The following is a 13,667-nucleotide window of genomic DNA, read 5'->3' as shown; positions in this document are numbered from 1 at the left end:
GCAGAACCCATCATCAGAATGGACGCATGTCCCCTGGAATGGTGGTTGAAGCAGGAAGGGATATATGAATTTTTAGTGCATCTGGCATGTAAATATCTTGTGATGCCTGCTACAATGTTTGTCTCACTTTCAGGTGACATTGTAAACAAGAAGCGAGCAGCATTATCTCCTGTAAATGTAAACAAACTTGTTTGTCTGAGCAACTGGCTGAATAAGTAGTAGGACTGAGTGGACTTACAGGTGCTTAAAATTTTACTTTTTTTTAAAAAATTTTTGAATGCAACTTTTTTTGTACATAATTCAAGCATTTGTCAGTTTCATTATAAAGAGATTGCACTACAGTAATATTCAGTGAATTGAAAAATACTATTGTCTTTACAGTAGAAGTACTTATCAAAAATGTAAGGTGAGCACTATAAACTTTGTGTTATAATTGAAATAAGTATATTTGCAAATGTAGAAAACATCAAAAAATATGTAAATAGCATTCTATTACTGTTCAACAGCGTGATTAATTTTTTAATCGCTTGACAGCCCTAGTATGAATAAATTCAATTAGTTTGCTGTTTAAATTATATGGCAGCTTTATCTACAATTTCAAAGCATTTCATATGACACAAGCTAAACCATTAGTGATATTTACATTTTTGCCTATTGGTTAAACAAAGTCATGTTTCCTAAGAGTGGTGTTTAAGTCCCATTAGCATGGCTAGTGCTGTCTTCAATTCCTAGCATAAACCTAAAATGCTTCAAAATGAAATTTCTATAGATTAGTCTGTTACTTCTAGCAGCCTTTATGTTTTATTATCCCATAGGACATTGTAGTGAGAGTCTTAGTTCAAGATGAGAGATAATTAGAAGATATTCAGATGTGGGATTTCTTATACAGCAGATTCCAACCTTTTTAGACTGTACTCCTATGGTCTCACTTCTGTTTTTCAATCACAGGGACAGATGTCTGAGTAGTAAAAACAATATAATTAACACAATTTCCTTTGTACTTCAAACTTTCACATGTATCTTGAAATGAGACAAAGTTGTAAATCACTAAGGGTATACCATTATACAGACTCAATATTCTGAGATTTCTATCCTTTTCTCACTGAAGACTTTTTTTTTCTTCTTCCTGATGATACTCAGTAGATACTTTAAGTTACTCACAATTATTCAAGTCCTCTCTTTTTAAGAAGCCTGAAACTTCAGAGGATAAAAAACTCTAAAATAGTCTAATCAAAAATTAAATTTCATCTGCTTGTGCTGATTCATTTGTCTACTTCCATGTTAGTCATTAATAAATATTATTATATTTGAACACCACTAGACTATATATGAAAATGATCAAATACCCTATTTATTGTCTTTGACTGGAAGAGTAATTGTTTAAGACACTTATTTCTCACTTGAAAACCTGCAGGAGGACTTTGTCCCCTTACTCATGGTAATTTATTGCTCTTAAAGATATCTTATAGACCTTATCAAAAGGCTTTACAAGAAAGCAAGTAAATGTTAAAACACTCACCTATTATATTTTCTCCTACTACACCAAGTGTCATGTTTTTCACCTTAAAAACAGATCACTGATTAATTCCAGTAGGTTTTTATCTTCCTGTTGTACCAGTTTACTCGCATGTCAATTAGTTCACTGAAAATGAGGTTGAAGTTCTTCATTGGTCTGTAATAAATACAATTAAAGTTAAGGATAGTGTTTCAATCGTACCTTTGAAATGAAGAATTAACATGGGCCTTTCTATAGTTTGTTTTAATGATTAGTAAAACCAGCGTGAAAGAAATATCTTGCTTGAGCAAATGAAAACACAGAAAATACTATGTAATTTTAAAAATCTCATTTAATCAAATGAGCTGTAAGAAAAGTCACAGGTTTCAGAGTAGCAGCCAGTGTTAGTCTGTATCTGCAAAAAGAATAGGAGTACCTGTGACACCTTAGAGCCTAACAAATTTATTTGAGCATAAGCTACAGCTGTAGCTCAGGAAAGCTTACATCTCTAAGGTGCCACAACTACTCACTCACTCTTTTTTTCTTTTCTTCAAAAAAACCAACAACGTTCCTTTAAGGGTTCAGTGGAAAATTTGGCATCTATGATTGCTGTTTGCAGGGTTGTAGCCGCCTTTGTCCCAGGATATTACAAACAGGGGCAGGAGGCGGTAGTGTGCGTTGGACCAATCTCTGGGGGGAAGAGAGACAAGGGTGGGAACTGGGCAGAGCTCGGGGCAGTGGGGAAGCTTCTCTCTCTCACCAAGCGAAGTCGGCCCAAGAAAAGATATTACCTCGCCCACCTTCTCTCTGACAGCCCGCGACCTGCAGCACTCCAGACAGAAACATTAAGGGTGGGAAGGAGAGATGAGGCTGGGGCCAGGCTCCCAGCTGCGCTGGGGGGTGGGCACTCTGGTATCTCCAGCTGTCTTCCCCCCCCAAGTATTTTTACTCCCCCGAGGGCTGCGGTCAGACGCTGCTGCTCCGGGGGCGGGATCCTCTCTGGCAGATGGGGCTGCGCTGCAACGTGGCTGGCAGCCCTGCGCCGGGGGGCGGCGCCCCGCCACCCCCAGAGAGGTGCTCTCCACAGCGCCCCCCGCCCGCTGGGCTGAGTTCCCTGGGCGCCCCCTGGGGCGGCGGCGGCGGCTCCCACTCCCCTCCCCCGCCCCGAGGAGGCTGGGCCTAAACACTACGTCTCCCAGTAGCCCTTGAGGCAGAAGGTTTGCGCTCGTATCACGTGGCCTGCCCTGACGCGTCTCCCTCTCCTCCCCCCCCCCATCCCGAAGTCACGAGGAGAGCGTCCGTTGGGCCTACGTCATGAGCCAAACACAGCGTCTGGGAGTCCGAGGGTGGGAAACGGTAGCGGGCGAGGGGGAGCGAAGCAGGCACGCGGAGAAGGGGTGGAGTTAGGGCGTGTGGAGAAGCTGCCAGTACCAAAGCATCAGGGAAGGGGGGGGCGTGGTCAGCGCACGAGGGAAGGGGACGGAGAAGGACGGCGCGATTGGGTGAAGTGCTCTCGCGTCTGAGGGGCCGTCAGAGCGCGAGGCGGGGTCGGTGCGGGAGGGACCAACACGGGTAGCGCGTGAGCCCCGGGGGGAGCGCGGCGGGGGGGCGGAGCCGCGGAGGGGCGGGGCCTCCCTCGGCCCGTAGTGATTGCCCACCCCCTGAGTGACAGACGGAGTCCGAGTGAGGGAGCAGGGACGGGAGCTGCGGCGGCCGGTGCTCGCTCTCCCCACACGCTCTCCCGTGTTATGAGGCGGCCCTGAGAGGCGCGGCGGGGAGCCCAGCCCAGCCCAGCGGCAGCCCGGCGCGGCCCGGGCGGGGACTGGGTCTCGCCTCACACCCCCGGCCAAACCGATGACTACGGCAAACTGCGGCGCCCCTGACGAGTTCGACTTCAGGCTGATCTTCGGGGAGGACGCGCAGCCGGGCCCGGGGCCGCCGTTGGGGCCTGCAGGTGCGTCGCTGCGGTCGGCTGTCGCGGGCTGCCTTCCCACCGTGCGAGGAGTGGGTCTGGTTCCCGCTTTCCGAGGGGCTGGGCTGGGCTGGGGGGAGCCGCCGAGCACTCGGGTGGGGAACGCTCCTCCCCATGGCGCGGCGGCTCCCGCCGGGCTCCTCCAGCCCTGCTCGGGGAGTCGGGATGAGCCCTGGTGGGGCAGGAGTGACGAAACTCTGTGAGCCCTCCCCCTGCAGTGCGCCGCGCTTAGGGTGCTGCTCAACCGGTTTCCCCCGGGCGGAGGGGCTCTGGTGCTGGCAGCGGCACTCGCGCGCCAGCAAGCTCCATTCGGACAGTATCGCTTCCCCGCCACAGGCTAGGAAGCCAGGCTGCAGCGGCATAACGCGGGGATGGCCCAGGCGCCGCTGCCCAGGGAGCTCCTAGGCCTCCTTAATAATCCATGAAGCGCTAGAGACCCTCGCCCGCAGCGTGCTCGCACTTGGGCCGTTCAGGGGCCGTTTGCCTCTTCCCCTAATACCTTGAGAAAAACTGGCCTAGAATAGCGGGGAATGGAGGGAGTCTAGTCTGTATGTGCCTTGAACCTCGCTGTTTTGTTTAGGAAGTAGTGTAGTATGGGCTTCTCCCGCCCCCAGCGCCTAACTTCCCAAGTGAGAAACTGAGTTAGGTTGAAGTGCATGGATGTGCAATCTTTTTCTAGTAGGCGCTTGCATTAGGAAGCAACACAGTACAAAGAAAATTGTGGTCTAGGTATATATTTATTGATACCACTGAACAGCATTCTGTCCCACTACACAGTGTTTTGGGATTAGTCCAGGCTTTCTTTAGCATCTTCACACCACTTTTTTTTTTTTTTAGTGGTACCAGATTTCAGTTTCACTAACAAACTGGTCCTCACAAATTAGAAACCAAGTAAATATTGGTAGGTAGTCAGCTATGAAGTGGGAAATATATTTGGTGTAGTAATGTAAAATATATTAAATTTGTTGCACTACATGTATTAAAGTGTCATTTGGTACCAGTAGTTCTGGGTTTATTTTCTTTATACAGCTTTTACATATCTCCTGTTGAGTGTTCAGTGTGTTTTTCACTTTCAATGATATGACTTAGATGAGAAGCATTTGTTTCTTGTTAGATGTGCTTGCATCACTGTAATGCTATTTTTATCCTGTTTTGTTTCAGTTAGTATTCTAGATACTTATACCTCTATAACAAATACAAAACCCCTTACTTATTGAAAAATACTAGAAATTAAAAATAACTCGTAAGTATGGTGTAGGAATGTGCAGCATATTAGGACCCATTTGCACAACTATATGCAAGTTGGGAGTCACCGTGAAAATACAGTTCTCTGACCTTATTGTGGAAGGGCCCAAATCGTGTTAACTGAGTTAATACATTGACCTGTTGTTTAGCCTAGTTTCAAGACACTGCTGAAATGTGGTTATGTCTAGTCTACTAAATACTGCAGCCATGTTCCGACTCTGTTCTCTCACTGTGTGTATAGTAGAGAGACCTTTATGGTATCAGGTTAAATTGATTAAAAATCTTTATCTGTATTTTAATATGTATTCAACCATATGTATTTCAGGTTGTATGATTTTAAACACTTCCCTGACTTTCAGTAAATTAGGAAGTCTGGCACTAAGACCAAATGCATGGCACCCTTAAAAGAGTACTTTTACTAAGTCATGCTGCTGCCTAGGTAGAGCATTTCAGATGGAAGTTTTTTTTTATTCTCACAAGACTACTGCTGTTTCAGGGTCCCTGGCTTTTGTTAGTCAAATAGCATGCATGTTAGGGTGCTATATAAATAATGTACATATAACTCAAATGGAAAACAAAGGAAAAATTATAGCAATTGTGAATAGGATATGGAACAGTGTTTATCTAGTGAGAATAAAAAAATTAAAACTGAAATGTTCTACATAGGCATTGGCAACTGAGAATAAAGCATGTCTCAAATTAATATAGAACAAAAACCAAATTGGTCAAAAATTCAATAGAAATTTGGTAGAGGTATTACTAACTTTAATGATGCAACTTAGTGAAAGTACTGGATCAACTGTTTTACTATTGCATGACAAGAATGTTTGTTTGCAAAAACAGTATTAGCTGAAAACATTTTTTAAGCAATCCTGTAAACTAGATATTTGTCTATTCATCACATGAGCCAATTCATATGGAAGAGCTTAGGGCAGTGGCTGCATAGTTTTGCGTATCTATTAAGGTGATCAGGACTGGTGTCCACAGGAGCAACCTGGGACCAGTGTTGCTTCTAATTTTTCCCATACGTGCAGAATGAATTTTGTTATGTGCACCAATATGGAGGTGATGTGTGACACATCATCTTCATATTGGTGCACATAACAAAATTCATGTGTTGGGGGTGGGACCGAGGCATTTGGCGTGTGAGAGAGGGCTCAGGGTTGGGGTGCAGGGGTGTGAGAGCTCTGGCTGGGGGTGTGGGCTCGGGAGTGGGGCTGGGGATGAGGGGCTGAGGCATAGGGTTGGCCGGGGGGTGAGGGCTCCCGGGTGAGGCTGGGGATGAGGGGCCCAGGGCTGGTGCAGAGGGTGTGGGAATGGATGGAGGAAGAGGGCTGCAGCTGGGGGTGCGGGCCCTGGGGTGGGGCCAGGGATGAGTGGTTTGGGGGCAGGAGGGCGCTCCTGGGGTATGGCGGGGAGAGATGACTCCCCCCTCGTCCCCCGTTCTCCCTCTCTGCAGCAGCACCTGTGCTGGGGATGGGGAGAGAGGCTCCTCTCCCCACTGCAGCAGCTCCAGTGCTGGGGCTGTGGGATAGGCTCCCGCCCTGGCCACGGCAGGTCCGGGGCTGAGTTGGGGCAGGAGAGGGGTGCCCCTCCCCTGGCTGTAGCTGGGTAGGGGTCAGGCTAGGTTGCGGCCAGGGGAGAGATGCCTCTCCCCTAGCTGCAGCAGGTCCCAGCCGGGCGGGTTCCCGGAGCACCTGTGCGGTGCTAAATAGGCTGCTGCTGCACAGTCACACAGCTTCTAGGGAACTTAGCCTGGGCCTCCTGAATACATCATCATGGGACAGAGGGGTTGGGACAGGTCCCTGCTTCCAAATACTATTATGTAAGAACTGCCAATCCTCTGCAGTTCGTTTATTCTGTTTGAGTATATTATAGTAATTTGAGGCAAATGTTATAAATGCTGTAAGTCTCTATTCTGGTGTGGTCAGCTGTGTGACAGGATATTTTATGTCCTGTCAGTTTGCTATTTTATGCAGGGTAGACTGATCTAAATCAAGGCAATTTAAAACATTATTTAAATCACTAAGTGGAAAGCCTTGATGTAAATAATCAATTTTCCATTTGTATTTCAGTTATTTGCTAAGGAAAGATGCATTCTCATACAACCATTAACACATGGTGATTTACAACTAAATAGGGCCTTTACACTATTGTTGGTACATCTTTTTGCGACGTGGGAGAGTGCACTATAACTATATGCATTTATTTAAGCAATTAAATAGCTTTTCAGATTCTTATTAATTGTACATTTTAGTATGTTAGAAAATGGTGAAAGATATATTGCTATTTATTAGATAATTAACTTTTTGCTCATGATTTGTGCCAAGCTGCATTAGAATAACTGGAATTTAATTAAATACACAAACAGTATATAAATTTTATTTTTATTAAACAAGACCTTAACACAGTACATAACTTATTATGCCATATTTATGAAGCCTGACCTCAAAAGTTAAACAGCATAGGTGAGGTAATATCTTTTATTGAACCATCCTCTGTTGGTGAGAGACACACGCTTTTTGAGCCACACAGAGCTCTTCAAGTCTGGGAAAGGTACTCCGAGTGTCACAGCAAAATTCAAGGTGGAACAGATTGTTTAGCATAAGTAGTTAGCCTATATTATAAGGGACCATTATAAGGCTTTGAAAAAACAGCCTTTAACTCAGTTTTTGATAGAGGTTCATTAATTTAGCCTATTTATTTTTTCATTTAAATGTTATAAGAGATTATAACAAGTTTAGGCCTTAACATTTATATTAGATTCAGATTTCATTCTAAACATGTTTATTTTTAAAAAGTAAAATATACCATAATTCAAAATCTGATTTTTAAATAAATCAGTTGAAAAAAATCCACCCTGGTTTTATACACTGTAAAAATGCACGTGACATGTGACAGTGGGTATAGCTGTAACTATTATATTAGAAACATATTTCATTTAAGTGTTACAGAAGTTGAAACCTAACTATAAATCTTTCCCAATCCATGGGAAGCTTTTAGGGTTGTTAAACACTTACCTTGTGCTGTGCTCCTCCTTAAAGGAAATTGGATGGATGGTGGGGGGGAAAAACTATTAGGCATGTGGGAGAAATGCACAACATTAGCATTTTTTGGTAATAACGTAGAAGATAAGTCTAAACTGACACTTCTAACTTTAATATCACTTTTCCAATTATCTAGTCAAGAATACTGTTGTGGTATGGGCTGTATATTCATAGTTCTAAAATGTATAGTCAAACTAACTTTCAAAGAAATAAAAAGCCATCCACTTCTTCAGAGTATTTAATTTATTACATTCTTTAAGAACTCCTATCCAAGGGATGCCAGTTGAAGACTCTGGGTACACTGACACATGTTTTAAAAAAAGAGGAATTTAAAAACTAAAATCAGTCATAACAGCATTTTTTTTCTTTCCCTCTTTTCTCCACTCCTATCATGTCATTACTACACAGTAGTTGATTGAAATTCATGTGTAATGCTTAGTTTTGTGCTGGATTGCGTGAATGGTGACCACCTTGACTAGTGTAGTTGTGCTTGTACTGGTTAATCTAGTAATTGCTGTTAGGGTGGTCTATTTGAAAGATTGTTTAGAAGTATCCACCAGTCTAAAGTCTAATACTGCAACCTTAGTTAGAACTTAGTTCCATTAAAGTAAAAGGGATTTCCCGTATTAATAAACTAGTCAGATGAGAAGGGGGGTTGTGGGATAGTGCCACATTCTGGGTGCCTCCTCTGTCCCCTCTCTTTGGCATAGTGCACTATTCTTGTTCTTGCCATAGTGAAGACAGAAATATTCTTCATTTTTGGAATGTGTAAAAGCCAAAACAGATACTTGGAATTCTAGCTAATAAAGGTTTTAGTTTCTCTTTGACTCGCAGCACTATTGATCAGTGTTGTTCTACTACAAAATTTTAGGCTGACCTCAAAATATATTAAGACACAGAATTTTATAAAACTAAAACAGTTCAATAGTGGCAGCCATTTATGATGACTTTAAGAGTTGCATATGGCATCTTAACTTTTAAACTAGTGTTGGAATTGTAATTAACACTCCCTCACAATCCAGTAGATTTTTATTATTTAGTTCTGCCAAATGTTACTTTGTAATTTGTACTTTGAGAAAATTTAACTTGAGGGACTAATGTGTTAAAACTAAACTTGGTGATACCAAATTTGTGTTTTCTTGGAAAAGATTAAGCTTGACTGTTCAAACTTTGTGTGTAATAGTTGACACTTGACAATGTTCGCTGTTGAATGATGTAAATGAAGAGACACTGCATGTCAGTATATGAGGAAATTTCATTTACAAATCAATGTACATTATAAGCAAGACAGTATATGGTGTACATAGAAAGTTAAAAGATGGTACCTAAGATGAGGCATACCATGTTACCTGAGTTGGACAACAAGAGAGCCTATATATAAAGTGTTAATTAGCTTATAAATAGGTGTATTTTTATCTTCCCTACAAAGAAACCAGTCCTGCAAATTGTTGAGATCCTTCAGTTCTCATTGTAGTCAGTGGGAATTGAGTGCATGCAGGACTTCCTAGGAGGTGCTCAGTATCTTGCAGGGTCAGGCCCTGCAATAACCAAACTTGTTGCTAATTGGGTGTATTGTTTTTATGTATTGTGGAGGTCAACTTCAGTTAAAAATGTGTTTGTGCAGCTTGTGACTTTTAATGTTTTGCAGATCAACTCTGCCAGTTGTCTGTCAGCCACTCATAAGCAATTTGCTATTGATGGTGCCGCTAAAAATATTGTCGTCTGCATTGTGCTCTGATACTTTGTGATCTCATAGAAATTTGATAGGTACAGTGTTTTAACTTCCATTATGTTTTGCGGTATAGTAGCATAGTGCAATCTACTGATTATGGGTTGACATCGGGGGGGATCACAAACTCTTTATAATGGTTTTTATCTCCATCTTTACTACAATCCTAGTAAAGATTAGATAATTTTAGTTAGACTTTTGTCAAAATGAGTGCCTTTGAAAATGCCATTACACAGGTTTACTCTCAAGATTACTGTTTTATAGTAGGTATGGTATTTGCAAAAACACTAGATGTTAGACATTCATGCATTTTAAATGGACAGAAAGCTTACAGATTTCTTGGGATTTAACACACAATTTAGCGGTCTAAAACAAAAGAATAGTATTGTAACTAATGAATTGCTTGCTACTCACACCATTGCTTACCCTTTTTTTAAAAGAAAACTTTCAATCTAATTACATTTAAATTAGTCTTGGTCTTTTAGACTCCAGTCCAGCAGTAGGGTCAGTGCATTTCACCTCTCCCATGCAGAGCCTTATGCTTGACAGGGATCTTAGTTAATTGAAAACCTCTACTTTTTTTACTCTTATTCAGACTAGATACTTTGTTTGCCAATTAAAAGTTGTGGGGGTTTCTTGTTTGTTTTTGTTTTTCCCCTGGTTAGGTCTCTGTACTAGGGAGAAACTTACTGTCCTTTAACAAAGCCTTTATATTTACATGATGACTGCCACAGTAACATCTGGCTCATTTTTATAGGTTTGAATGATATTGATTCTTAAGTACCAGTGGAATATTTAGACTGTTGAATGCCTGTCCTATACGTTTGTGTCCTAAATGCTTCTAATGAGGTGATCAGCATCTAAATTCCTCCTAGATAGGCAGGCAGCAGGCCATCTACTAAAAGGAAGATAAACCCCAACAAACCATACTTTTGCACATGCTGGGGTGTAGCTGTTGCGCACAAAACGAATGGTGGAGTTAAGTGTGTGCATAAGCAAAGGTGGCGCAAAGCTCATGTTTGCGATCTGTTGACCCTTGTATGCTACCTAAGTGTAGTGCATGCTCCCTGTGCTTAATTAAATTTTTGAAGCAGATACTTGCCATATTTTTACTAAGCATTCTGCACACTTCTGGCACTCTACAGGTTAGTAATAAACCATCCTTGCTATATTTTTAGTCCCACCACAGTTTGATTCAGACCTACATAAGTGTGCGTGGGAGGAGTCTGATTCTCAGCCAAAACATAACAGAACTTTTATTTTGGTTAACATATTTGAAATTTTCTTAACATTCTTACACTCTAATTATTTTATCCATCTCTTATTCTGTGTAGAGATGTTTTTCACCCTTTCTCATTTTTTTCCCATTCCTGTTGCAGTTCTCTCTAGACCCGTTGTCGTTTTCGTCCACCATCCATTTCTTAGTTTCTGCTGTTAGCTTTTAGTTGTGCTGTTGCTGCTTTGCTCCACTATGCCTTGATTTTTTTTTTAAACCAGATGTGCTCTAACAGTTTGTATTCACTGGATGGAGCCGAGTGCTGTTAGCATATAGTGAAAACTAGTTTGTCTGCTGAACTTGCAAGCATGTGATGGGAAGATAGTACATTTTGAAAGAGCACTCTCTGCCCTTCCTTCCCTAAAACAGCTAAAGAGAGACCAATCGTAGTCTGTGCTTATGGTATTTACTGAGGGGAGATGGGGAACAGAACAGCTGTGTATCATATATATGGTTGAAAACATTGTGGGTCTGTGGCAAACATGTTGCCACTTCAAACTGTACTACAGAGGTATTGATTCAGGACTAGTTGGTCTGAGGGAGAGCAAAAATAAAATGTGTGCTAGGGTAACTTATTATCCATCATCCTTTATTGGTAACAGTACAACATTTTTATCCAAAAATTTCAGGAAAATCAAAAAGATTGAATTATCAAGGAAAGCTGACAGATTTTCACACTTGTGTTGGGAGATGTAATGGTGTTTTGGCTAAAGGAAATTTGATAGTTTTGTCACTTTCAAAAAAGCTTGTGTAGTCTGAGACCAATAGCTTATATAGACATTTGTTGCTGAAAGACTTCAGGTTGAAACTGCATTTTAATTTAACTTGTGGACTGGTACTTTTTTGTTCAGATCACACTGTTTATAAATTCAGCAGGGCTCCTTTTTTGTGTGTGAGTGTATATAAAATGATTCATTTCTGCTCTTCAGAAGTCCTCACTGGAGGATTGCTCTCTAAGAAAAAAACTGCACTTAAAGCTGAGATAATGTGGATTCAGCTTTGAACCTTGTATTCCTTTCCTTTTTTGTTCTCTACAGGTACATGGTAGTCACAAACCAAGATTTAGATCATACCGAAGGAGTGGATGGGCAAATTAGCAGTGTTGCTTTTAAAGAAGTGAGTTGTATGGGTAGATTGGACCTCACTTGATATTGCTGTGATGTAAGCAGTCAAACTGCTGTTCACTAATGTAAATAAAGAAGGTGTTGTCTAAAGCTGCTTTGGTGGGTCAAGGGAGTATAGACAGAGGAGACTTGGCAGTAAGCCCAGTCTTTAAAACAACATCCAAGTCATTGCATTTGCCCAGGCATGCCATGTGAAGTTCAAATGACAGTGGAATTTAAGATGAGTGAAATGATCAGTAAAGCTTAGTAAAATCACAAGCAGGAGCAAGCTTTTAACAAGCCAGCACTTTATTCCAACTTGAACACAGCTGTCTGTTTATATGTACTGTATACTATTTGTATGCAATATTGTATTGTGACACTTTTCTCAGCAGTTGGACTCTCTAAAGTTACTTGACCAGGGTCTGACTGAATTTGGAAAACTGCAGAGAACAGCAAGTAGATTTGCAGACTGTGTTATAGGCTGTACACTTCATTAATTGAAAACAGACAGCTGGAATGTAATCACATACAAGGTTGATTCCATTAAGTATCTCAGAGGCACTGCTTGAAAAGTAACCTCAAATCTGAACAGGTTTCAAAGCCTGCTGCCCAAAATTGGTGGGGGTGTGTGTATGAGAGAACACAAAATATCCACAATTTTAATATGCTTTGTGCACATCCGCATATAAGGGAAACATTTTTGATGTTTGCTAAAAAAAAATTGGGTTTGTTTCCTATTTGTAAAAATTCAGTATTGATGCTTATATTGGTTTGAGAATTTAATTTAGATCTCATTCTGGAAAGAGTTTGTTTCCTGGTAAGAAGAAATAGTCTAAAACAAATTAAATTAAAGGTAAACTTGTATACCATATCTTAATTTTTTTTGTGGAACGCGTTAAAAGATGTTGCTCTTATGTGACTTCTGATTTTTAGCCCCCCAAAAGTTTAGTATGTTATCATACTGCAGACCTTCACATTTGGATTGATTAATATGTAACTCATGGCTTTGTAAAAGATTAGGACAATTTTTCATTTCCTGATGTGGAAACAGCCTATGGACTGAATGGATGTTGTTGGTTCCTGTTAATATGGTGGTTTTGTGTGATGTACAGGCTCACAAAATGTACTTAAACTCTCTCTGAGCCTTATGATTACCTGGATCTTAGAAAAATACTATACTTGAGGATAGTGGGATGTAACACACTTACTCAAACTCTGGTAATCTATGCTTTGACCAGAATCCTTATCTTTCATTAGCTGCCTACCTTTCTCTTTAAAAATTATTTTAGAGTAATGTTGTTATACAGCTTTCTGGTATGAGATCACTTACATTCTTTGACTTATTTGTTAGGAGGAAAATTGAAGGGCTATGTGGATAATGTCTGAGCATAAATTCTTGTTCTTTCTTTTGAAAGCTAGAAGGGGGAGCACTTTTTTTTTCTAGTACAAAAAATTAGTGTGGTATTTTAGAAGCTATTTTTTAATGAGATCACAGATAGTTGATGATTATCTGTATTTTGTATAGCATTTGGATTTTGGATTCTCTTGTGGCATAAAGGTACTAAAGATAGCAATTGTAATTGTTCTGAATTAACAATAAAATGAGATTTCATATATTTCAGCCACTATCAATAACACTTCCGAACAAAATGTTTGAGTGCTTTTGGGATTTAGAAATACTAGTCTATTTGCTGCCTGTAATTAACTAGTATATTACAGGGATCTTGTATAAACATCTTAAGGGCAAGGGCTTCTGTCAGTCTGCTTGATATAGAGGACTGAGGACTTTGGAAGATG

At 41.1% G+C, this 13,667-nt stretch overlaps 1 protein-coding gene and 1 long non-coding RNA gene across 4 annotated transcripts in view; one reads left to right on the top strand and one right to left on the bottom strand.

The window, feature by feature from the left end:
• Nucleotides 1-251: 251 nt before the first annotated feature.
• LOC114021207 lies at nt 252-2,683 on the bottom strand. Its single transcript, XR_005222241.2, has 3 exons — nt 2,287-2,683; nt 1,520-1,672; nt 252-958 (listed from the first exon to the last, which is right to left on the bottom strand). It is a non-coding gene; the product is annotated as an uncharacterized LOC114021207 (long non-coding RNA).
• Nucleotides 2,684-3,035: 352 nt separating this feature from the next.
• Nucleotides 3,036-13,667, top strand: part of NFATC3 (nuclear factor of activated T cells 3) — a 137,133-nt gene continuing 126,501 nt past the window's right edge. The window contains exon 1 of one of the 3 annotated variants that reach the window (XM_037877397.2): nt 3,036-3,449. In XM_037877397.2, the coding sequence (XP_037733325.1) occupies nt 3,350-3,449 (100 nt within the window). In that variant the 5' untranslated portion in view covers nt 3,036-3,349. The remainder of the gene's footprint in view (nt 3,450-13,667) is intronic. The other 2 variants (XM_037877398.2, XM_037877396.2) reach the window with 2 other exon arrangements.

The sequence above is a fragment of the Chelonia mydas genome, chromosome 12 (genome assembly GCF_015237465.2).
Source record: "Chelonia mydas isolate rCheMyd1 chromosome 12, rCheMyd1.pri.v2, whole genome shotgun sequence".
Classification (NCBI taxonomy): domain Eukaryota; kingdom Metazoa; phylum Chordata; order Testudines; family Cheloniidae; genus Chelonia; species Chelonia mydas.
The sequence above is the reverse complement of the archived record's forward strand: the minus strand, read 5'-3'. Positions and strand labels throughout refer to the sequence as shown.